Source organism: Manacus candei, unplaced genomic scaffold, assembly GCF_025592945.1.
Source record: "Manacus candei isolate 608988 ecotype Guabito, Panama unplaced genomic scaffold, ASM2559294v1 h1tg000048l, whole genome shotgun sequence".
NCBI lineage: Eukaryota > Metazoa > Chordata > Aves > Passeriformes > Pipridae > Manacus > Manacus candei.
In genome coordinates this window covers 13385130-13408067 of record NW_026138096.1, presented here as the reverse complement: position 1 = coordinate 13408067, position 22938 = coordinate 13385130, and the positions used below count along the sequence as shown (strand labels likewise).

Sequence of the window (22938 nt, the reverse complement as noted above, 5' to 3'; positions counted from 1 at the left end):
CCTCGCCAGCAGCTCTTTCCACACGAGCCAAGCACGTTAATCTCCAAAGATCCCATGCTGGCAACTCTAAATCCACTCCACAAAAAATAAAACCATTCCAAATAACACATACCAAAGCAGCTGAGCGAGTATTGAGCAACTGTAAAGTTCTTGGCTTCCTAAAACCAGTCATGATCTTGCAGTAACTTCAAAAAAAGCCCCACGGAATAGGTCAGTTCCCGGGTTTGGATGTGGAGGAGCTCAGCCTTCCCGTCACTGCTGAGGCTGCCTGGCTGCCCAGGAGCCCTGGCTGCAGTTTCCACCCAACCATCATCAGACCTGTGTGGCTCATCTCTGAAGCACTTTTTCCCCTCAGGCCCTCAGGACTTTCCACCTCTCCCATCCACTTGTGCACAGACTTCCTCGTTCTCCATCCACTAGTCAAACCAGCTCAATGTTCAGAGTCAAAATTCAGTTTCTCAGCCTTGAAGTTCAAAAGGGGGGGGGGGTTTGTTCAGGGGCTGGGCTTCCTGGCTTTGCTCCGGGGCTGGGGGGGTGGAGAGAGAATGGAAATGGATGTTTTCAGAGACCCTAATTACACGCTGTGTAGGCTGGAAGCTCTGCCAGCATCCTGCCTGCAACTGCTCTCGCACTTGGGACTGAATGATTTTCAAAAATGATAAGCACAAACGAGCTGGGTGATGGGTGATGGGCTTCATTCAGGTTTGCAGTGAAAAAGAGCCATCAATCTACCAGGGTTGTGTCCCACAGGAGCCCAAGAACCCCCATCTGCAAGACGCTGAGCATCCCCAAACCTCCTAGATACAGGCAAGGGGAAAGGTCTGGAGCAGCAGGAGTGGCTGAGGGAGCTGGGGGGGCTCAGCCTGGAGAAAAGGAGGCTGAGGGGGGACTTTCTTGCTCTCTGTAACTCCCTGACAGGAGGGGGGAGCCGGGAGGGGGGGTCAGGCTCTGCTTCCAGGGAACAAGGGACAGGAGGAGAGGAGATGGCCTCAAACTGTGCCAAGGGAGATTTAGGTTGGATATTGGGGAAAATTTCTTCCTGGAAAGGTTTGTCCAGCCCTGGCACAGCTGCCCAGGGCAGTGGTGGAGTTCCCAAAAGGCGTGTGGATGTGGCACTTGGGGACATGGGTTAGCGGTGGCAGTGCTGGGGGAATGGTTGGACTCGATGGTCTTAGAGGGCTTTTCCAACCCAAACAATTCCATGATTCCATGATATACATGGGAATGCAGACCAAGCAGCACCTGGCAAGATCAGGTCCAGCCACGTGTTTCAATTAACACTGAATTAAAGCTCAGTGAAAGCAACGCTGGGCAGAAGTGCACTGCAGGGAATGCAGCAGCTCTGGAAAATGGGAGAGGGCTTGCAGGGAACGGTGCTGGGGCTGCATCCCCTCCATGGAGAAACCACCACCCTTCCTTACAGCACGTTCCTGCTCTGGAGCCTGCTGCCAGCTCACCATGGGCTCCTCTTGGAGCAGCATCCCAGTGTTGGGCAACAGGGCAGCATCAGGTGCTCCATCCCACGCTGCTCACTCAGCTGTGTGAGAAGGGAACAAGGACAGAGGGCTCTGAGGTTCCCCTTTTCTTGCCAGAAACAGGCCAAGATCCAGCTGAGGATGTATCCTTTTAAAGCAGCTCCCTGCATTTCACAATTTATCTTCAAGTTTCCACAGGAAGAGGGCAACATATGGGGAGTTACATAAACTCGAGCAACCCCCACAGAATATCGTGGAAAAAACAAAAAGGCAAATACCTCTGCACAGGCACAGAGCCTGGTCTAACAGATTTCAAAGGAGGCAAAGAGCAAATCCTGCATTATGTCATGGATAAGAACTGGACACAAGCAGCAGCATGAGATACTCAGGTGCCTCCACAGCCTGTCCTGAGTGATCAAGGGATCTGTCACCTTTGTGCACACACAGCACCAGTTTTACACCAGAGTCACCAAGAGCTCCCCTGCAGCCCTGGCTGAGGGACATTAATTCCTGCAGGGACCCTCACAACAACCATCCAGAGGGATGGAGACGCTTGGGGACCCTCCAAACCACTTTAACGTGCTGATGGACCCAAGGTGGAAATTGTTCAAGCAGCCACCAGGTTTGTCATCCTCTCTGGAGTCTCGTCCGAGGAGGGGATGGGAGGGATGAGAAAGGATGAGTGTGCCTTTTAGTTACCCCCCAGGACAGCAGAGATCCATCTTAACCCTTCCAAAGCTGCCTTTTTTCTCTGTCAGTTAGCCCTTGCCTATTTTATTATTTTAGTTTCTATTCATTTGGATGCTGGGTTTTGGGAGGCCAGGTGTGCCTGCTCAGCACAGCCCAAGTCCAGACACTGCTGCAACACAGACCAACGGCTGGGCCACAAATTTCACCTCCAGGCACCTGCTGGAGTAAAAAAAAATAACTCCTGCACAGCCACTGAAGACCAAGCCAGGTACAGAAGATGACAAATGAGTTGTCTGAGTACACAACTCCCTGACAGGAGCTTGTAGTGAGGTGGAGGTTGGGTTCTTCTCCCAGGGAACAAGGGACAGGACAAGGGGAAATGGCCTCAAGTTGTGCCAGGAGAGGTTTAGATTGGATAGAAGGGAATATTTCTTCACCAGAAGGGTTTCAAGCACACTCCTAGATAAGCTTAGAAAACAATTTAACCTTTCTAATCCCAGTCTCAATCCTCCAGCTAGCTGGGTATCCAAAGACAAGCTGCTGCCACCAAAGATCCCAGCCAGTATTCCCACCCTGCCTGGAATGAGGATGCAAATTCTACACGGCAACTGGGATTAAAAACATCTATTTGCCTGTAGCCAAATAGGTTTAAAGTCTCCTCAAGAGAAAATCTTGAGGATTATCCATGCTTTCCAATTTATTATTCATTCCTAACTCATCTCTGTTAATCTCTAATTCATCCTGGAGGGGTGGCTTTAGTGTCTGCCATGGGAGGGGCATGAAGCTCCAGCATTTGGACTAAAGTTCTACTTCTGAGCTTCCAAGAGTGGCCAGTTTTCCAGAGAGTGAAATCCAGAGGCTCCAAGACACACCACATGTTCAGCAACACTGGAAAACACATGTGAATATATTTATTTTCAGCCTTCTCAAACACATCCATAAGAGCTTCGCTTCTGGAACACCAGTGAGATGATTATCTGCTGGCCTGATAAAAACATGACTCAAATTGCAGAGCAGCAGGGAAGTTTTGCAGGCTGTCCTGCCATGCACTATCACCAGAAAAATTTATGGTACCTCAAAAACCTTCAGGTCGAGAGCCAGGATATCCCTGTGCCTGGAACAAGAGGCTGCGCTTTCCCAGAGCGCTGCTGGAATCCTTATAAACCACTAAAATGCTTTTCTTTTATTTAAAACCAGAACAAAACAAAAAAAGCAAATCCTGTTCTTCATATTTCTCCTCTTACTCAGTGAGATTTACTTAGTTGAGCTTTGCAGCCTTCTAGAAACCTCTAACAGCCTCAGGACTGTGAGGTCTGTCCCTTTTGCCCCACGTTTTGCTGAGTGTTTCGGGTCACCCTGACACCAGTAGCCAGATCTGAGTATCCTCCTGGCTTTTCTTCCACCTATTTTACTGCCTTGGCAGGTGGCTTCTTCCTCCAGCTCCATTTCTCCTGTCCCTGGTCCAGGGCTGGGTCTGCACAGCAGAGTTTTTCGTGGAGGGAGTAAAAGATGCCCAACTGGGAGCTAACAGGACTTTGTGCTGGTTGAGGCCAGGAACAGATTTCCTGGCTGCAGAACCCTCTCTGACAAGTACCACGATGTCATTTACTGACACAAATTAGTCCTATCAGCCCAGAGCTGGCCACGGGTTGTGAATGAGGTGTTTGAAATCCCCAGAGTAGGAATTGAGACACCAACTCTAAAAACACAAGGTGGAAAGCAAGGGATGGACCCCACACATCCCCAGGGATTACAGGAGGATCTGCTGCTTGGTTTGCAAGTTCACCACTGTGGTCTGGTGGAGTGAGTCCAGAGGAGGCCACCAAGATGATTAGAGGGCTGGAGCACCTCTGCTATGAGGAAAGGCTGAGAGAACTGGGATTGTTCAGCCTGGAGAAGAGAAGGCTCTGGTGTGACCTAATTGTGGCCTTCCAGGACCTGAAGGGAGCAAACAAGGAAGATGGAGAGGGACTTTTTACAAGCATGGAGTGACAGGACAAAGGGGAATGGCTTCAAATGGAAAGAGAATAGGTTTAGATTAGATATTGGGAAGAAGTTCTTCCCTGTGAGGGTGGGGAGGCCCTGGCACAGGTTGCCCAGAGAAGCTGTGGCTGCCCCTGGATGCCTGGAAGTGTCCAAAGCCAGGTTGGACAGGGCTTGGAGCAACCTGGGCTAGTGGAAGGTGTCCCTGCCCACCAACCCAGGGGGTTGGAAAGAGATGATCTTTAATGTCCCTCCCTACCCAAACCATTCTGTGCCTGTATTATCACTGTCCCCAGAAGATGACATGCTGGGTGCACAACAGACAAGTGAGGATGGTTGGGTGCCATTTCTGGGCAGATCCTCTACAAGTTGCCTTCTGGGCAGAAGATCCCCAACTCCCTGGGATCAGCATCTGAGCACAGACCCAGGGAGACATCCTGCCTTCAGCAGTTACACCAGAACTGCTGCTCTCTGCAGCCCCAGAGCAAGGTCACCTCGGATGGGGTGGAGCCCAGAGCCAGATAAACCCCCTAGGGTTTAGAACATCAGAACAATCCTAACCCAGAGATTATTTCGAAACATCAGATGTGATATGGGAGGACAGTCATCCTGGGGGGGGCTGCTTCAACCCCAGAGCAATCCAGCCCTGATTGATTCACTGCTCATACCTGGATCAAGGCTTCCTGTCATCTATTACTTAACTTGGATACACAAAACCTACAAGCTGGAACATGCTGAACCCTGTTTTCCACACAGGTATGCACCTCTGCAATCAGCCTCTAACATAATTTCATCCATGCAGTTGCAGAGTCAAGCAGCATTTTGGGCCCCCAAGTTATTAATCCAGGTCTTAAAACTCTCTGTCTAAGTAGCATCCATCAGCCAAAGCTTCTAGTGGTTGGGTATCCAGACACTGGGAAGTCCATCTCTTGCCAGCTGGGATTTCCAGGCTAGACATCTCCCATTTCCACTGCCTCCAGGACTCAGCCTGGAAAGATGTTCATGGCCTTGGTACTCACAACCCCAACAGCAAACAGTGAACCTACCAGAGACAGGCAGGGGTGATCCTGCCTGTGGAATTCACTTCATGCTCCCCAGGTAAACGCTGAGAAGTCAGGGAGGACGCCTGCACCTCCCCTTCTGCAAACACACAAGGGATTTGGGGGAGGGAAGGGATTTGGCTGGTTTCCCTTCGCTGTGCAGAGGAAGGCAGAGCAGGGATGTCTTCCCGGAAGGACCAGAAAATAGCTGTGGCTCGAGTCAGACTGTGGGGCAGGATGAGGAAATCCTCGTTATGGCAATAAAAAGGTCTCAAGTACTTGGCTGGGGCTCCAGGAATCCACCACCAGGCCAGGCTGGCTCAGAGGCAGCTTTTCACATCAGCACGGTGGGAACATTTTTGTTTATTTGTTCCTCAGTGTCAGCCAAGAGGGAAGGAGGTGGTGGCCCATTCCTCCTCGCCACACATGTCCTTGACTCCCTGCAAAAGCAGAAGGCTTAAAATCCGTGACACCTCCACCTCCTGCTCCCTCCCACCAACCTGGGATGTTCTGTCTCATAGACAGGTTTTAATTTTCCTTCAGAGGAGGGATAGCACGACACGACCTGACTCACGCAGGAGAGGCAGAGGTTACGCTCTTGTCTGCTCCTCTGAAGTCAGAGGACTCTTGTTTTCCATCCCAGATCCAAATTAGTACTAATTATTCCATGCAAAATGGAGTTGCTTCAACAGGAAGGAATTAGGACAACAAATTATTCTGGAATAAAGAGTCGGTGCTGCCTGAGCAAGTGATGTGTTTGCACAAAGAATAAAAAGGAGCACTCTCAAGGCCAGGTTGGACAGGGTTTGGAGCAACCTGGGATAGTGGAAGGTGTCCCTGCCCATGGCAGGGGGTTGAACGAGATGACCTTTAAGGTCCCTTCCAACCCAAACTATTCTGTGATTCCTTGATTCTTCCACAGGTGATTTGGGAAAAAAGCAGACCCATTTTTTAAATTACTTCCAACCTCCATGCCTCTTACAGTAGACACCAGGATATTCTACGTGACCAATATGACAAAACCCAACCCACACTTAGTTGTTTTGACTTCCACCATCAAAACTGCAGCCCACAAAACACACCAGTACCATAAGAGCAACCACAGCACAGTTTGTTTGACGACATGGCTGGTGCCTTCAGACAGGTGAGTTTTCACTCAGGGCAGGGAGAGAAGGGAGAGGGATTATTTGTGTGCCCTGGCATAGAATCACAGGATAGTTTTGGTTGGAAGGAACCTGAAAGACCATCCAGTCTCACCCCCTGCCATGGGCACAGACACCTTCCCCTAGCCCAGGTTGCTCCAAGCCCCATCCAACCTGACCTTGGACACTTCCAGGCATCCAGGGGCAGCCACAGCTTCTCTGGGCAACCTGTGCCAGGGCCTCTCCACCCTCACAGGGAAGAATTTCTTCTTTATATCTAGTTTAAATCTACCCTTTTTTAGTTTAAAATTGTTCCCCTTGTCCTATCACAATTTGCCCATATAAAAAGTTGCTCTCCCTCTCTTTTTTAAAAGCTCAAAGGTCTCCCTGGAGCCTTCTTTCCCCAGGTGAACCCCCTCAGCTCTCCCAGCCTGGCTCCAGAGCAGAGGGGCTCCAGCCCTCGGAGGATCTCCGGTGCCTCCTCTGGACTCACTCCAACAGGTCCATGTCTTTCCTGTGCTGAGGCCTCCAGACCAGGACACATCACTCCCCCACCATCACCCCCTCCCTGCACAAACACAGCAACCCCCATCCCAGAGGGGCAGCCCCCACCCTGCTGCACAACAAAACACCTTATGCTGAAAAAAAACCCCACATGAGGAGAGTCATCACAGGGGGTTCCGGGCCCATACTGGGGCCTGGAGATGACATTTAAGGTCTCCTAAAGAGGCTGGCCAGAGAAAAGTACAAATGAGCTGCCTCTGGAGTAGTGGCTGGGCAGATTTGTGTGACAGTGGCAACATCCACGGATCCCACGACACGTTTCCCACAGGCTTTGGCTACACACAGAAGTTTCAAGCACTGACAGGTCCTCACAGTCCAGGCACGTGAGCTGCATCAGAGAAAAAGGGCTTCCAGAGTATTTGTGAGTTTAATGAGAAGCAAGCACTCGTGATGAAAGCCACTCTACCCACTTACAAAAGCTGGAGACATCAGGAAGAACAGGATCAGACCAGCCTCTGGGGATATCCAGGACCAGCTGCTCCAGAGGAATACGCAAGAAATCACTCTGGACAGTTCGGGAATCACTTGCTTATCACTAAATCTCTTCCTAAGCCCTTCAGATAATGATTAAGCACCAAGGTTCATACCCTATATATTAAATATTAATCCCTTCTAATGTGACTGCCGACGTTCCGGTTATCCGACTCGGATAACCACACACCTCCAACAGCCCACTCCTCTTCCACCCCAAACCACGTAAACACGAGGTACAAAACCCAGCAGTGTCCTGTGAGCCAGCCAGAGTCTCCTCAGCCTCTGAGCCTTGAAGCAAAGCAGCTGGATCCCACCGAGAGCAGGAGGGAAGGAGTTAAGAGCAGGACATGAATCAGCCACTGCTATAAATGCGGACATTTCCTACCTCTCCACTCGAGTGTCTCTTCCTGTCCGCAGGCTTTGGAGATGCTTACGGACCCGGTCATGTTTAAATGACTTCCACTGCGACAGGAAAGCCCAGGGATTTGTTTTATTTCCAGAGCAAAATGCGATTTGTGAATGAGCCCAGAAAGCAGCTGCGAGGGCCGAGTGACCTCCCGTCCGTGTCACAGCAAGACTGAAGCACCAGGCGGCAGCTGGTGCCACTCCTGACCCTATGGAAGCATATGGGCAGTCTGTTCCATGCAAAATATCACACCTTGCACTTCCCAGTGTTCCAGGGCATCACACAGACCAGGAGGATGCCACCGCGGCTCAGCCGAGCACGGCAGAGGTGACACAACCCACGCCCTCCACGCTGGGTCAGAATCACAGAACCAGGTTGGACAAGAACTCTGAGATCATTGAGTCCAACCTTTAACCAGGATCCACCATCCCGCTGCAAACACAGAGGGCTGGAGCAGAGCAGATGTAGGTCAGCGGCAGGAGGAGATGGGGAGAGAGGGAATTCAAACTACTCTTCCTCAAGGATGCTGATGTTGGACATGGACCAGTTTCACGAAGCAGCACAGAGATCCAGTTATTTGAGAGTGACATTTCAGAAAGGCGGAAGGGAGCTGTGCCTCCTTAGCCTGGGAACAACCCAGTGGCACCAGCACCAGGACAGCAGTGCCCTGGAAAAGGGATTCTATTCCGTTCTATTCTATTCCAGCACCCCCCAAGATCCCCACACTGCTTTCACAGAGTCCATTAGGTTGGAAAAGACCTCCAAGATCATTGAGTCCAACCTGTGACCGATCCCCACCTTGTCAACCAGAGCAGAGCACTGAGTGCCACGTCCAGTCATTCCTTCAACACTTCCAGGCATGGGGACTCCCCCACCTTCAACCAACTTTAATCAACCACTTGCTTTAACCATTTGTTTTTATAAAGATCAGGCAAAAACCCTAGAGCTTCCCACAGACACCCTTCCCCCCCAGAAATCTGTCCCACAGGGATGGAGAGGAACATGTGGAGCAGGAAGGTGGCAGCACCCACCTTCTGCCCAGCACAGACACCGAGTCTCTCTCTCGCTTCCAGCACCCCTGGGTCCTTGGGAAGCTGCAGTCCCTGCTCCCCAAAAACATCCTGGCTCTTCACCTTGGCCCCAGCAGAAGCCACTGGGGGAGCTGGCAGTGCCATGACCATCCCTGTGGTCTCATTCCTCATCCCAGAGCCCCACACCGAGCCTGTTTCCCAGTCTCTCTGGGAATAACAGCATGAGTTTGCATCTGACGCCTGACAGAGACAGACAAACCCTCCCTGCAAACCCGGCTGCAGCCACCCCGTGCACAGCCTTCCCTTCCCAGTCACAGGCTGCTGCAGCAACAGGAATTAAAATAAAGATGAAAAACTCCTGTTTGGGCTGCAGTTTTATTTCCTGTTTCTAGAACTCCTTGTACAGGAGGACAAATCCCTAAATATTTCCAAGCATCCTGCATGCTCACGGCAAGCTCCCCCCAGCCACGGTCAGGCGGAGAAGGGATGACTAATTTTTTTTAGCATAAGACGCTGCAGAGCGTCCTGTGAACAAGCTCAGTAAATTCCTGAGGCTCCCGGCAAGGACTCCGCCGCTCCTTGCGAAACTTCCCAGCTGGAACCTCACAGCCGAAAAGCCAGAAAACATCGTTCTCTTCCCTCCTCCAGCAAACAGAGGTTGGGATTCCTTTCACGACAGTATTTGGATTTTTAATGTCAGTCCATATTTAGCAGGAGGGGGAAAAAAAGCCTCCCTTCCTTCCTGTCACATTTTCCACCCTCGATGACATCCAAGATGAGGAATAAGCAAGTGCTGGCCGAGGAGGGAGGACGCAGCTACTCGAGCGTGGGAGAGCCTGGAGCGGGGCAGCCCGGACCTTCCCATTTGGGATTCCCATTTGGGATGCACGGAGGCAGTGGCAGGGAGGGGAGAGAACCCTCGGGGAGGGGACAGAGCCCTTGGGGAGGGGACAGAGCTCTCGGACCCCACGGCAAGGAGGGTGTCCCTCCAACGCTCCAGCTTGGAGCATCTCCCGGAGGGATGGTGCAGGCAGGATCCAGGCCACGAGCTCCCAAGCTGGAATATCCCTCCTAAAACAAGCCTTTGGTCCTGGGCTCAGCCCAGAGCTGCTGAGAGGGCTGTGGCCAGGCCGTGGGCCAGGTGGGTTCCACACTGACTGGATGCCCCAGTGTCCTGCGTGGGGGTGTCCACGGATCCAGGTAATCCCGTGGCAGGGAGGTGGGTGGGTGGTGGGAGGAGATCGTGGCAATGGTGGTCCTGGCCTGCAGCTCTGTTTCCTGTGTCACAGGTGGGTCCACAGCTTGGACCTGTGTTTGTCCCTGTGGGTGCAGCAGGGGAAGGGGTCGTGGGTTGCTGCAGAACCGTGGCTGGAAGTTCATAGAATCATGGAATGGTTTGGGTTGGAAGAGACCTTAAAGACCATCTCTTTCCAACCTTCCACTATCCCAGGTTGCTCCAAGTCCCGTCCAACCTGGCCTTGGATAGTTCCAGGGATGGGGCAGCCATGTGCCAGGGCCTCCCCACACTCACAGGGAAGAATTTCTTCCCAATCCAATCTAAAACTACTCCCTTTCAGTTTGAAGCCATTCCTCCTTGTCCTGTCACTCCAGGCCCTTGTAGTCCCTCTCCACCTTCCCTGTCGGCTCCCTTCACGTACTGGAAGGCCACATTTAGATCACCCCAAAGCCTCCACCAGGCTGAACAATCGCAATTCTCCCAGTCTTTCCACACAGCAGAGGTGCTCCATCCTGCTCTGATCAACTTGGTGGCCTCCTCTGGACTCGCTCCAACGGACCGAGTTCACACGCCCCGATCCGTGATCACTTCTAAACCCCACCGTCATTACTAACGAACACACACACGAACACACGTACAAACATACACTCAAACACTCAAACATTAAATCCCGCGCTGGGTAGGTGGGTGGGGGGTGACCCCCCCTCCGCCGCCGCGGCCACGCGTGGGTCGCGCCCCGCGCCCCTTCCCTCACCCCCACGCCACCCCCACATCCCCGTGCCCGCCCCGGTGGGCGGGGGGGTCACCTGCGCTCCCCCCGCTCACCTGCGCTCCCCCCGCTCACCTGCGGCCGCTGCTCCCGCGCCGGCTCCCGCCCAAACGGCTGCGCTGCGAGGCCGCGGGGGCCGCCCGTAACCATGGAGGGCGCGGCGCGGGCGGGCGCGGGGGGTGCTCGGGGCGCAGGGGAGCGGGGTGCGAGGGAGGGGAAGGAGAGCGGGACGCCCCCGGCGCCCCTCGGGGCTCTCCCGGCGCTCAGCGGCGCCGCCGCCGCCGCCCGCCCGCTGCCGCCGCCATCGCGCGGCTCCGCGCAGGGGGCGTGGCCGGGGCGTGGCCGGGGCGTGGTCGGCCCGGGGAGCGACCGGTGGGTGTGGCCGAGGGGCGGGGCTGATGGGCGTGGCCACACGGGACCCGCGGCGGGGCGGTGCTGCCCCCTGGCGGCGCGGAGGCGGTTCTGCACCCCCCACACACACACTCCCCGCGTCCCGCTTCCCAAAACTCCAATCGGGAATTTGTATCATGTTTTTGCTGTATTATTAAAAATCTCAGAATCAGAATTTTTTATTTTATTTGTATCATATTTTTGTGATATTATTTATAGTATTATGCTATATTATTATATTGTTTGCGAGATATTATATTATCATATTAGTTGCATTATTATATTAGTTGCATTATTATATTAGTTGCATTATTATATTAGTTGCATTGTTATATTAGTTGCATTATTATAATAACAGTAATTACAACATACGATATTGTTAGATAATATATAGTATTAATATATAATACCAAATATTGTACACGATATAAAATATTAATTATAGTAATATATTTATCATTTAATATTATTCTATTATTTACATTATAATAACAGTAATTGTACTGGTAATTACAATATACAACACTAACAGATCAAATACAATATTCATATATCATATATAATATTATACAATATATAGCATATTATTTATATTAATAGACTGATTATCTTATATTATTCTATTATTTTTATTACATTATTTATATTGTTATGATAATAGTAGTTATAATAGTAATTACCAAATACAGTGTTAACAGATAACATACAATATTCATACATATTGTATTTTATATATAATATTATACATAATATAAAATATTAATGATAGCCATATCTTTATTATTTTATATTCTTATATCATTGATATTGCATTATTTAATTTATTATATTATTTACATTGCTTTGATAATAGTAATTACAATCATTACCAAATACAATATTAACAGATAATATACAGTATTCATACATAATATATAATATCACGTATAATATTACACATAATACAAAATATTGATGCTATTAATATATTTATTATTTTAGATTATTTTATTATTGATATTGCATTGTTTATTTCATTATAAGGTTTATATTGTTATAATAATAGTAATTATAATAGTAATTACCAAATACAATACCAACAGAGAATATACAATATTAATACATAACATATAATATTATAAATACAATATAATAAAATAAGGACATTAATATATTTATTATTTTATACAATTTCATTACTAATATTGCATTATTTATATTATTATATCATTTATATTATTATAATAATAGTAATTGTTATAGTAATTGCAATATGCAATATTAATAGAATGTATATAATATTCATACTTCATATATAATATTACACATGATATGAAATATTAATGATATTAATATATTTCTTATTCTATATTGTTACAGTATTTATTTAATTTTATTTATATCACTGTAATAATAGTAATTATCAGAGTAATTACAATATACAATACCAATAGGTCTTATACAATATTCATATCTCATATGTAATAATATTAAAATAAATATTAAAATAAATATTAATAAATATTAAATAAATATTAATATATTTGTTGCTTTGTATTATTTATTATTTTTGTTATAAATAAGATGTTTTAGTAGGATATCGCTTACCTTCCAGTACCTGAATGGGGACTGCAAGGAAGCTGGAGAGGGACTCTGTTAGGAGCTATAGTGATCGGACAAGGAGTAATGGGTACAGTTTTAAAGAGGGGGAATTTAGGTTGGATATTAGGAAGAAGTATGTTACTCTGGTAAGACACCGGAACAGGCTGCCCAGAGAGGCTGTGGATGCTCCAACTCTGGAAGTGTTCAAAGCCAGGTTGGATAAGGCCTTGGGCAACCTGGTCTGATGGAAGGTGTGCATGTCCATGACAAGGGATGGAACTAGATGGTCTTTAAGGTACCTTTCAACCCTTAAAAATTCTATGATTCTAAGCACAAAAATTTACTAATTTACTGGGTGCAACTGAGTGGCCTTTGTTTTTCATGAGCTGAGTTTTGACTGTCATAAAGTCTCTTCTTATTTAGGAATAACCCAGAAATATATTCTTTTTTTTTACAATTTAGAGTGAGGAAAGCTGGTTTTACTTAATTATAATCACAGACTGGTTTGGGTTGGAAGGGACCTTAAAGATCATCCAATTCCATGCCCTGCCATGGGCAGGGACACCTTCCACTAGCCCAGGTTGCTCCAAGCACCATCCAACCTGGCATTGAGCACTTCCAGGGGTCCAGGGGCAGCCACAGCTTCTCTGGGCAACCTGTGCCAGGGCCTCACCACCCTCACAGAGAAGAATTTCTTCGTCTATGTTGCACAGTTTATTATTTAAAATCTAAATAGTATTGGTATGTAGCCTAAAATTTGTTCATGGAGTATGACATATCTGCTTGTGAAAACAGTGAGCTGGGTTTCAGTGATCACTGATATCGGAGATATTTGATCTGTAGATTGTTCATCTTCAAGGCTTGAAAAGGAAGGAAGTATTTACAGAATCCCAGGATGGGTCAGGTTGGAAGGGCCCACAGTGGCTCACCTGGTCCCACCACCCTGCTCAGGAAGGGTCGTCCCAGAGCACACAGCACAGGATTGTGTCCAGATTGTTCTGGAATACCTCCAGTGAGGAGACTCCACACCTTCTCTAGACAATCTGTTCCAGTGCTCTGCCACCTTCAACGTAAAGAAGTTCTTCCTTGTGTTGAGGTCAAACTTGTAGTGTTTTAGTTAATGGCCACTGTTCCTTGTCCTGTTGCTGGGCACCACCAAAAAGAGTCCGGCACCATCCTCTGACAGTCCTTGGAGATATTAGTATGGATTGATGAGATCCTCTCAGTCTTGTCCTCTTCCTTTCTCTTTCCCTTTCCCCTTCCCCTTTCCCTTCCCTTTCCCCTTTCCCTTCTCTTCCCTTCCCCTTCCTTTTCCCCTTTCACTTTCCTTCCCCTTCTTTTTCCCTTTCCTTTCTGCTTCCCTTTCCCTTTCCTTTCTGCTTCCCTTTCCTCTTCCTCCTTCCCTTCCCCTTTCCCCTTCATTTCCCCTTTCCTCTTCCTTCCCTTTTCCCTTTTCCCTTTTCCCTTTTCCCTTTTCCCTTTTCCCTTTTCCCTTCCCTTCCCTTCCCTTCCCTTCCCTTCCCTTCCCTTCCCTTCCCTTCCCTTCCCTTCCCTTCCCTTCCCTTCCCTTCCCTTCCCTTCCCTTCCCTTCCCTTCCCTTCCCTTCCCTTCCCTTCCCTTCCCTTCCCTTCCCTTCCCTTCCCTTCCCTTCCCTTTTTTCTCCTTTCCCTTTCCCTCTTCCTTTCCCTCTCCCTTTCCCTCTCCCTTTCCCTTCCCCTGACTAACCAGGCCCAGCTCCCTCAGCCTCTGTTCCCAAGACAGACGCTCCATTCCCTCAATCACCCCCGGCCCGCTCCAGGATCTCCAAGTCCCTCCTGTCCTGAGGGGCCCGGAACTGGACACGCCCCGCTGTCAATCACGCCTGTCAATCACCGTGACGAGCGTAAGCTCGGACCAATCAGCGACGGCCGCGACGCGCCGTGGGCGGGGCCGGATTGGAGCCGGGTGGTGGCGGCGGCGGCGCAGGTGAGGGGGGGCCCTGAGGGGCCGTGAGGGGAGCGGGCGGTGCGCCGGGGCCGCTCCGACCCCCGCGGCCGCCACAGCCCCCTCAGAGACCCCCGGGGGGCTGTGCCAGGGGGATCTGCGAGCGGGGACCCTCCCGGGGCTTCCTCGGGGAGTGAAGGTCGCGCTGAGGGCGGGGGGGCCCCCGCCGTGAGCGGGCCGCTATTCCCTGTGGGAAGGAGCCTCCTACGCCTTCCCCTTTGGCTTTTCCATTGCCTGTGCGGGATCCCAGCCGTGTCCCCTATCGCCTGTGATGGCCCTGTCGCCTGTCGTGACCCTGTCGCCAGGCCGGCCCCCAGCCCGGCGGGGTAGGTCCGGATAAACAGAGTGGGAATAAACACGGGCTGGGCGATGGCAGAAGGGAGCGAGGTTTGTGGAGGTGAAGCCGAAAACTGAACTTTAACCCGAGCGTTGTCTCTGTGCGTGTTTTCCATACGGAATTTCCCCTGTCGGGAGGCTGAGTGCCCGTGCCAGGGATACGGGTGTCTGTGCCAGGGATACGAGTGTCTAGGGAACAGCCCGAGCTCCTGGAGACAACCCGAGCGTCACCAGCAGCCTCTGCTCACCTTAAGGTCTCTGTCTCTCTGTAGGTGCTGAGCCAGGATGGGTTTGGCCGAAGAAAAAGTGTACAGCCACATTATGAGGAACCTCAAGCATTTCAGGACTATCCATGTGGGGTCGCTGGCTGATTCCCTGACCTGCCTGGTCGATTCTGACAGAGTAATTTCCTACTTCCCCGAGCCCTGCCATGCTCCTTCCCCAAAGGGAACGTACAGCTGCCTTGCCCCTAAGGCAGAGCCTCTCTTAGATGCCCTGTGTGTTTTTCCTAGGATGAACTCCACGCCCGGGAGGAGATGCGGGGCAGCCAGGCCACCGTGTTCAAGTTTTATCAGCTCCTGAGGTGCCGGAAGGACTGGGTGCAGGATCTCATCCAAGCCCTGCGCCACAACAACGCAGGACACCTGGCTGATGAGGTGCAGGAGGTGTATGACACCTGGAAACCCCGTACGTAGCCTCGTCCTCCCTGGGTGCTGCCCTGGGAAGCTGGTGGTGGTGGGGACCCAAAACACGTCACTGAGCAGCTGGTCTCTGTCCCTGCCTTGGTGTCTGAGGGGCTGGGGGTGTCTGACCATCCCTCACCATGGTGACATGTCTGAGGGTGATGGGGTCCTTCTCTGAAGGTGCCTGGGTTGGTGGTGGGCTGGAGTTCTCACCCGGAGGGAAGGTGGGGAGATGAGTGAAGGGGTACTGTGGGCTTAGCCACTGTGGGCACATGCAGGGCTGCCTTGGCCCCATGCTCCTCCTCTGCTTCCTCAGCTTTTCCAGCAATGTTCCTGCTCATGATCCCCTTGACTCCTCCAGGTCCCTCAGCTCCCGCTGCTGACTCCTCCCTTCCCAGCAATGCCCGTCCCACTGCCTCCTCCCTGAGTGCCCAGACACCATCCCTGCGGCCGAATTCTGCTCCGGGAGCCCCTCTGGCTGAGCAGCCTCGCCGGGACCTGCCCGTTGGTGACCATCCACCCGTCCTGCCCAGTGCTGCCACCACCACGAGCACGGATCAGGAGGCCAGAATTCCGGTGCAGGAATCGGTGAGCGAGGCACATGTTGGATGGGGACTCAAAGGTCCCTTTTGGACCTTTTGGTGGGGTGTGGGGAGCCCGTGGTAGGGCCAGACTTGTTCAGGGCCACCCCAGGCAGACTCTCGTTGCTGATCTCTGCTGCATCTGGTAACTTAGAGGTTATATATGGCCTTGTAACTGCTCCCCCTCCTGCCTTTCCTTTGTGGGGGGAGTACAGGATCTGCTTAATTAGTCCAGGCTCCCCTTCCCGCCTCCCCTCAATGGGGGTGTGCAGGCTCCACTCTGTTAGTCCAGGCTCCTCTCCACAGCCCCTGACCCTTATGTGAGATGTGATGGGTGTCAATGAGATACCCCAGACTCCCTTCATCAGCAGCCTTGCGGGGGCCACTGCTCAGGGTTTGGGGCGCCCTGGTGATCCCAGACCCCTCTTACTCCAGTGATTTAACACAGCTCATTTCCTTCCAGCTCCCCAAAAAACTCCTGGAGCAAGAGAGTCTCCAGCCATCTCCACCTGGGAGCACAGTCTGTGTTGGAGCGAGCGGAGAGGGACACCTCTCCCACCCTGGTGATACCACGCAGGGGTCAGTGGGGACCCCCAGGGTGACCAGTGTGTCCGAGCCATCGGCCGTGCCCCCGGAGCAGGGCCGGGACTGGCTGAGCCGCCGGCCGGTGTGTGTGGACAACGGGTGTTTTGGGAATGCCAACCACCTGCACCGCGGGGCACCGGGCCTGGCGCTGGGCAGGGCTCTTCCAGCAAGGGAGCCCAGTGCCACTCACAGCCCCGAGCAGCCCCGCAACGAGCCCGAAGAGCACTCGGACGAATCCACAGAATTTCCCGCTCGTGGTGTGGGGCAGCAGCCCCCAAACTCACTGCCAAAAAAGCAGCCTGTGCTGAGCTCTGAGCCCCCGAGCAGCTTCGTGGATGTGCGCAGCCCCCTCCTCATACAGGAGCAGTTTGATGCAGAGAAGAAGCGGGTCCAGATGCTGCAAGAGCACGGAGGGGATGGAGGTGGGTTTCCTTCCTGGCAGAGCCATGTAGCCACTGGGAAGCAGGAGGTGCTGCTGAAAGCCCCTCACTGCAGGAAAGAAATTAGGATGCTGGAGTGTGTTCAGAGAAGGGAACGGAGCTGGGGAGGGGTCTGGAGCACAAGTCTGATGAGGATCGGCTGAGGGAGCTGGGGGGGCTCAACCTGGAGAAAAGGAGGCTCAGGAGGGACCTTCTGGCTCTGCAACTCCCTGACAGGAGGGTGGAGCCAGGTAGGGGTCAGGCTTTGCTTGACAGAACAAGAGGAAATGGCCTCAAGTTGTGCCAGGGAGGTTTAGGCTGGATATTAGGAAAAATTTCTTGATGGAAGGGGTTATCAAACATTGGAGCAAGCTGCCCAGGGTGGTGGTGCAATCACCATCCCTGGAGAGATTTAGAAGACATGTAGATGTGGCACTTGGGGACATGGGTTAGTGGACCCAGCAGTGCTGGGTTAAGGGTTGGAACAGAATAGAACAGAACAGACTGTTTGATTGGGAATGAAGGGTCATCTCACTCAACTGCATTTTAATTGTTTCTGTCAGTGGGGCAACTTTGGGGTGTGAAACTTCTCCCCCTCCCTTAGTCTGCAGAGATATTTGTGTTCTGTGTCTGGGGGAATTTTAGCATCTCCTGCATCCCTTGCCTACAGGGGCTTCATAGAATAGAGCGAAGCTTTGCCCTCCCCTCCAGGGTCTCGGGAGAGAGGGACACCTATCCCTCCCAGCCTGTTCCCCTCCACCATGTGGGATCAGCACTTCCTGGGTGGGAGGACGTGGAGCTCAGATCCCACAGGAGCCTTAAAAACCTCTGTCTCCCTCGATGCTCCCCAACCCTGCAGCCCACCCTGGGTGAGTTACCTGCAGCTGCCAGGAGAGCTTGGATGCCATGGCAGATCCAGAGCACTGTGTCCTGCTCCCTGTGTGACCCCCTCAGCTTGGGGACTGTCCTGTCACAGTGTCCTTGAAGAACAGCAAAACTCACCTTTTAGGCCTCCTGGTTAACACAATATGATTTGTTTTCTCTCTGACAGACACTTCCATGGGAACAACCACCCTGGTTGCTACCCCTGTGCCCAGAGGCACTTCCCCGTCCTATGACACCTCTGTGAAATCTGTACCAGAGAAGAAACTGCCCACTGGGAACAGAGCTGGCAGCACCTACTCCATGCCGACGGAGAAAGTAGGTGACCTTCCCTCTTGCCATGTTCATTTCATCCAGGTTCTTGTGAACTCCCCCTGGCTGGGAGATTTTCTACTGCAGTGTCACATTTTGAGCTGATGGCAAGTTTATTCTGGGATTTTTTCCTCCCACTGTGTTCATGTTCCCATCCAGATGCAGCATTTTGCAGCGTAAGAGAAGGAAGCCAAGCTCTGTTGGGCTTTGACTCCTTATTTCCCCTCCCTGACTTGCCAGTCAGTCTCCTGCTTTCCACCCTTCTCCTCACTGCCTGGCTCCTCTTCTTTCCTTCCGATATCTCCCCTGAATCCGAAAGGTTCCCTGGAGCCCCAGCACCTCCCTGCTCCACTCGCACTCCCAGCCTTGGGAGTTACCTGTGACCCAGCCTTGCTGTTGGTGGCAGGAAATGTGGGGGCTGAGCGCTGAGCTGAGTTTGTCCTGTGATGTGTGTGCCCAAGACCAGGCCAATGGGAGATTCCCATGGCACCCACCCCCTGTCCTTGTCTCCCAAAGGTGTTCCCAGCCTCGGCAGCCCCTCTCCTAGGCCCAGCTGTGGTGGGAAGCTCCGAAGGCACGGCTGGGAGATCGGCCTCCCGGGTGAGCTCTGGCACGAGCATCTGGGCTCCATCCTGCAGCAACGCAGAGGAGGGTGTGGAGCTCAGCAAGCCGGGCGTCCTCGTCTCCATTGCTTCGGGGGACACAGAGGTGCCTGGCAGATGCTCGGGCTCTCAGGGGCCCAGTAACCCCAATTCTGCCACCTCCGACAGCCTCGGCCTCAGCAGTGACCCAATCCTGGTGAGCAGGGATAGCGTGGAAGGAGCATTCTCCAGAGGCTCCTCGGCTCCAGTGGCTCGTGCAGACCCCGGGGGACAGGAGGCAGCTGGAGCAAGCAGAGACTCCCGTTCCGCTCCGAGCTGGGACAGCACCTCCCTGGGCACCCATGAGGTCCGTGTGGATCATTACCCCAGCGTCCAGCTTGGAGCCGACAATGATGGAGTCGGTCCGCTCGGAAGCTCTCCGGATTTCGACTCCAGCAGTGGCTGTGGCGCTGCCACCAGCTCATCTCAGGCCAAGGTCCCCGCGGGGGACAGCAATGGCCCGTCCCTGCCGTACATCCTGGCGGCCGTGGGCATCGCTGTCATCTCCGCCGTGGCATTCCTGGTGTACGCTCGGCTCCAGAAGTAGCAGCCGGGATGTCACGCAGCCGGGGCGATTCCTCTGGCAACAGGATTCTGGCCAACGCGTTTGAAGCCTGAAGAGCAGCGGGGGAATGGTAGGGGTGTGGTTAAATCTCTTTCCGCAAGGTTCTGCTGGAAGAGGCCTTGGTACAGGATGCTGTTGGGTTTGGATCTGTTCCATCCAATTTCCCAACCATCTTCTTTTTACACCCATGGAGAGGGTCTCTCTCCAGGGCAATCCCTTGAGTCAGAAAAGTCCTTGTGGCGATTCTCCACGTCTTCCTTGTTCGGTCCCAGGAGGCCCCAGGGAAGCATGCACCGGTGATCCAAAGGGTGACCCCCTGGGTGCCTTTGGGCAGCGCAGCCAGGAGCGGTTTTGCAGATATCCTGTAACATTGGAACTGGTTTTCTTGGCTCTGCTCCTCTCGACTTGAAAACATTCCTGAGGATTGGTGCAGGAGCCTTCACCAGGTGTCTCATGTTCAGTTTGCCTTACTTGATATCTCTGGCTCTGCCAGGCACCTTTGAGGGGCTCTGCAGCTCCTTCTGGGATCCCTCCATGTGGCACTGACCATGGGGATAAACAGGAAGGTCAGGAGAGAGCCGCATCTAACCAGCGTTCCCGAGGATGGGCCTCCTTGCAACCCCTCCAGGCAGGGAATCAACTTTAAGAGGAATGTTTCAGGCAATGCCAGCATTAAGCAGACTTGGTCCTACACAGGGTTGTAGGGTGTCTTTGATCTTTAAGCTGGATTTTGGGAATGTGGCTGGAAGGGTGGATGGAGTTCTCACCCTTCCTGATACCTGCTGCTATGGTATAGGAATATAGGAACCTTGTGCCCAGGCTGGGACACAAACAGGATCAATTGCACACTGCAGGGAGGCCATACAGGGGTCTGAGGTGCTCTGGGCCCGGGGAGACTTTCCAGCACCTTCCAGTGCCTGAAGGGGCTCCAAGAGAGCTGGAGAGGGACTTTGGGCAAGGGCCTGGAGGGACAGGACAAGGGAGAATGGCTTCCCACTGCCAGAGGGCAGGGATAGATGGGATATTGGGCAGAAATTCTTGGTTTTGACGGTGGTGAGGCACTGGCTGGAACAGGTTGCCCAGAGAAGCTGTGGCTGCCCCATCCCTGGAAGTGTTCATGGCCAGATTGAATGGAGCTTGGAGCAACCTGGAGCAACACTCCTAATTTAGGTTATTGCTTCTTCCCTGCTCTTCTGTGTTACAGAACCACAGAATGGTTTGGGTTGGAAGGGACCTTAAAGACAATCTCATTCCAACCCCCTGCCATGGGCAGGGACACCACCTTCCACTAGCCCAGGTTGCTCCAAGCCCCATCCAACCTGGCCTTGGACACTTCCAGAGATGGGCCAACCAGCCAAGCCTCTCTGGGCAGCTTGTGCCAGTGCCTCACCACCTTCACAGGGAAGAATTTGTTCCCAATATCCCATCTATCCCTGCCCTCTGGCACTGGGAAGCCATTCCCCCTTGTCCTGTCCCTCCATCCCTTGTCCCAGCTCCCTCTCCAGCTCTCCTGGAGCCCCTTTAGGCCCTGCCAGGGGCTCTCAGCTCTCCCTGGGGCCTTCTCTTCTCCAGGGGAACCCCCCCAGCTCTCCCAGCCTGGCTCCAGAGCAGAGGGGCTCCAGCCCTGGCAGCATCTGCGGGGCCTCCTCTGGACTCTCTGCAGCAGCTCCACGTCCCTGTGCTGTTGTTCCCAGGGCTGGAGGCAGCTCTGCAGGGGGGGAGGGTCTCACCTGAGCAGAGTGGCAGAGGGACAGAATCCCCTCCCTCAAACCCATGTGTCCAGTAACTTGTCCTGAATTCCTGCTGTCAGCACAGCTTTTCAAAATCCATCCTTCCTGCTGGCAGGGAGCAGGAGGGAGGTCATCTCCCTGGAGCCTGGCTGCCAACTGCAGCCTTTGTGCCCAGAGCTGGGCCTGCGGTGGGAAGAGTCCATCAGCTCTCTGATGGAATGGCTGCTCCTTCCCCCTAACACTTTCCTTGTGCCCAAAAATCCAAGAAGTGCCTCCATAAGCCACTAAGGACAATAAATACACGCAGAGAGGTGTTGATTCTGGTGTGATGGGGCTGCTCTCCCGGGAGAACTCGAGATGTTCTTTCCTTGCTCAGCGCCCGGCGCTGTACCCATGAGAGGACAGAACAGTCCTTATAAGCAGTCAGTCCTTATAAACAGGAGTGGAAATGTGGGGGCTGCTCTCCCTGTGTAAGACAACAGGGTTATCATTCCCTAAAAAGAGGGGACACTTGCCTTCTCCACACTTCATGGTACATCCATGAGATCCCAACCAGCAGCATCCATACCAAGGCTGTCTTCTCTGACGCTTTACTTGCCTGCAAAATTCTTCCCGTGTTTTTCCATATTTTACAGCAACAGCTTCTCTGCTTTGCCTTTTGATGTCAAATTTCTCCTGTGAAACAGCTGGTTTGTCACCACCTCAGACCAGGGAGAAGCACACATTTGGATTTCTGCTGTGAAGTGCCGGGATTTTTACAGTCGTTACGTAGCACTTTAAAGCCCCACGGGGCAGGAGATGGAGCAGGAGGGAGCTGTGTCCCTGCACATCTTTTACTAACAGGACAAAAGGCCTTTTACTAACTGTAATAAATTGGTTTGACGCTTCACACCCGACTTCCTGTGAGTTTGTGAGATGAGGAGCAGGAGGGGATGCTCTGAAGGGCTCTGCTGGCAGTGACACAGAGAGACTGAGGACACTGGTGTCAGGAAGAGGTGACAGGATTTGGGGACAGATTCCAGACCTCGTTTTGGAGCAAGCATGGGTCCTGTTCCAGAGGATGCCCACCACAGCAAGTCCTCCTGTTGGTGGTTGGATGCCCAGGATGAAGACTGGGAAGGTGGTTCCCGAGGCAGCTGAGCTGTGGAAGTCAGGGTACCTGGCCCTGGCTCACGCCTGTGTCCCTTTTGGGGACAAACAGGAAGCTTTTGGGACAGAACAGCCCTTTCCACGCCCTTTCTATGCTGCCTTTTCCACAGGAGGCCCCCAAGGGCTCTGCTGTGGCACTCCATGAACTCCCCTCGCTTTCCCAGCTTTCCTGCTTTCCCAGCTCCAGCTCTTACAGCCCAGGTATGTGAAACACGTTCAAAATACTCAGAGCTTTGGGCAGTGGAGCTCAGACAGTCCCTTTTCCACCCAAATGAAGGCAATGCTGTTCT

The 22938-nt window shown here is 52.2% G+C and overlaps 2 protein-coding genes and 2 long non-coding RNA genes across 7 annotated transcripts in view; 3 read left to right on the top strand and 1 right to left on the bottom strand.

Annotated features, from left to right (window-relative positions):
- The window catches only part of PTPRA (protein tyrosine phosphatase receptor type A), a 117067-nt gene extending 105946 nt beyond the window's left edge, over positions 1-11121 (bottom strand). For 2 of the 3 annotated variants that reach the window (XM_051798175.1, XM_051798173.1), the window contains exon 1: positions 10868-11121. The gene's annotated coding sequence lies outside the window, so the exon portion shown is untranslated. The remainder of the gene's footprint in view (positions 1-10867) is intronic. The other variant, XM_051798172.1, reaches the window with a different exon arrangement.
- The window catches only part of LOC127475988 (uncharacterized), a 242551-nt gene extending 220163 nt beyond the window's left edge, over positions 1-22388 (top strand). The window contains exon 2 of the long non-coding RNA XR_007906442.1: positions 21492-22388. This is a non-coding gene — a long non-coding RNA (uncharacterized LOC127475988). The remainder of the gene's footprint in view (positions 1-21491) is intronic.
- The window catches only part of LOC127475997 (uncharacterized), a 261043-nt gene that overhangs the window by 220361 nt on the left and 17744 nt on the right, over positions 1-22938 (top strand). The gene's annotated exons all lie outside the window — the stretch shown is intronic.
- MAVS (mitochondrial antiviral signaling protein) lies at positions 14692-22388 on the top strand. 2 transcript variants are annotated; one of them, XM_051798211.1, is made up of 7 exons: positions 14692-14747; positions 15374-15503; positions 15614-15788; positions 16146-16372; positions 16829-17372; positions 18421-18569; positions 19080-22388. In XM_051798211.1, exons 2-7 carry the CDS (start codon positions 15387-15389, stop codon positions 19749-19751), a joined length of 1884 nt encoding a protein of 627 aa, XP_051654171.1. In that variant the 5' UTR covers positions 14692-14747; positions 15374-15386; the 3' UTR covers positions 19752-22388. The 2 variants fall into 2 exon arrangements, with proteins under 2 accessions (XP_051654171.1, XP_051654170.1); XM_051798210.1 differs by lacking the exon at positions 14692-14747 and adding an exon at positions 14766-15091.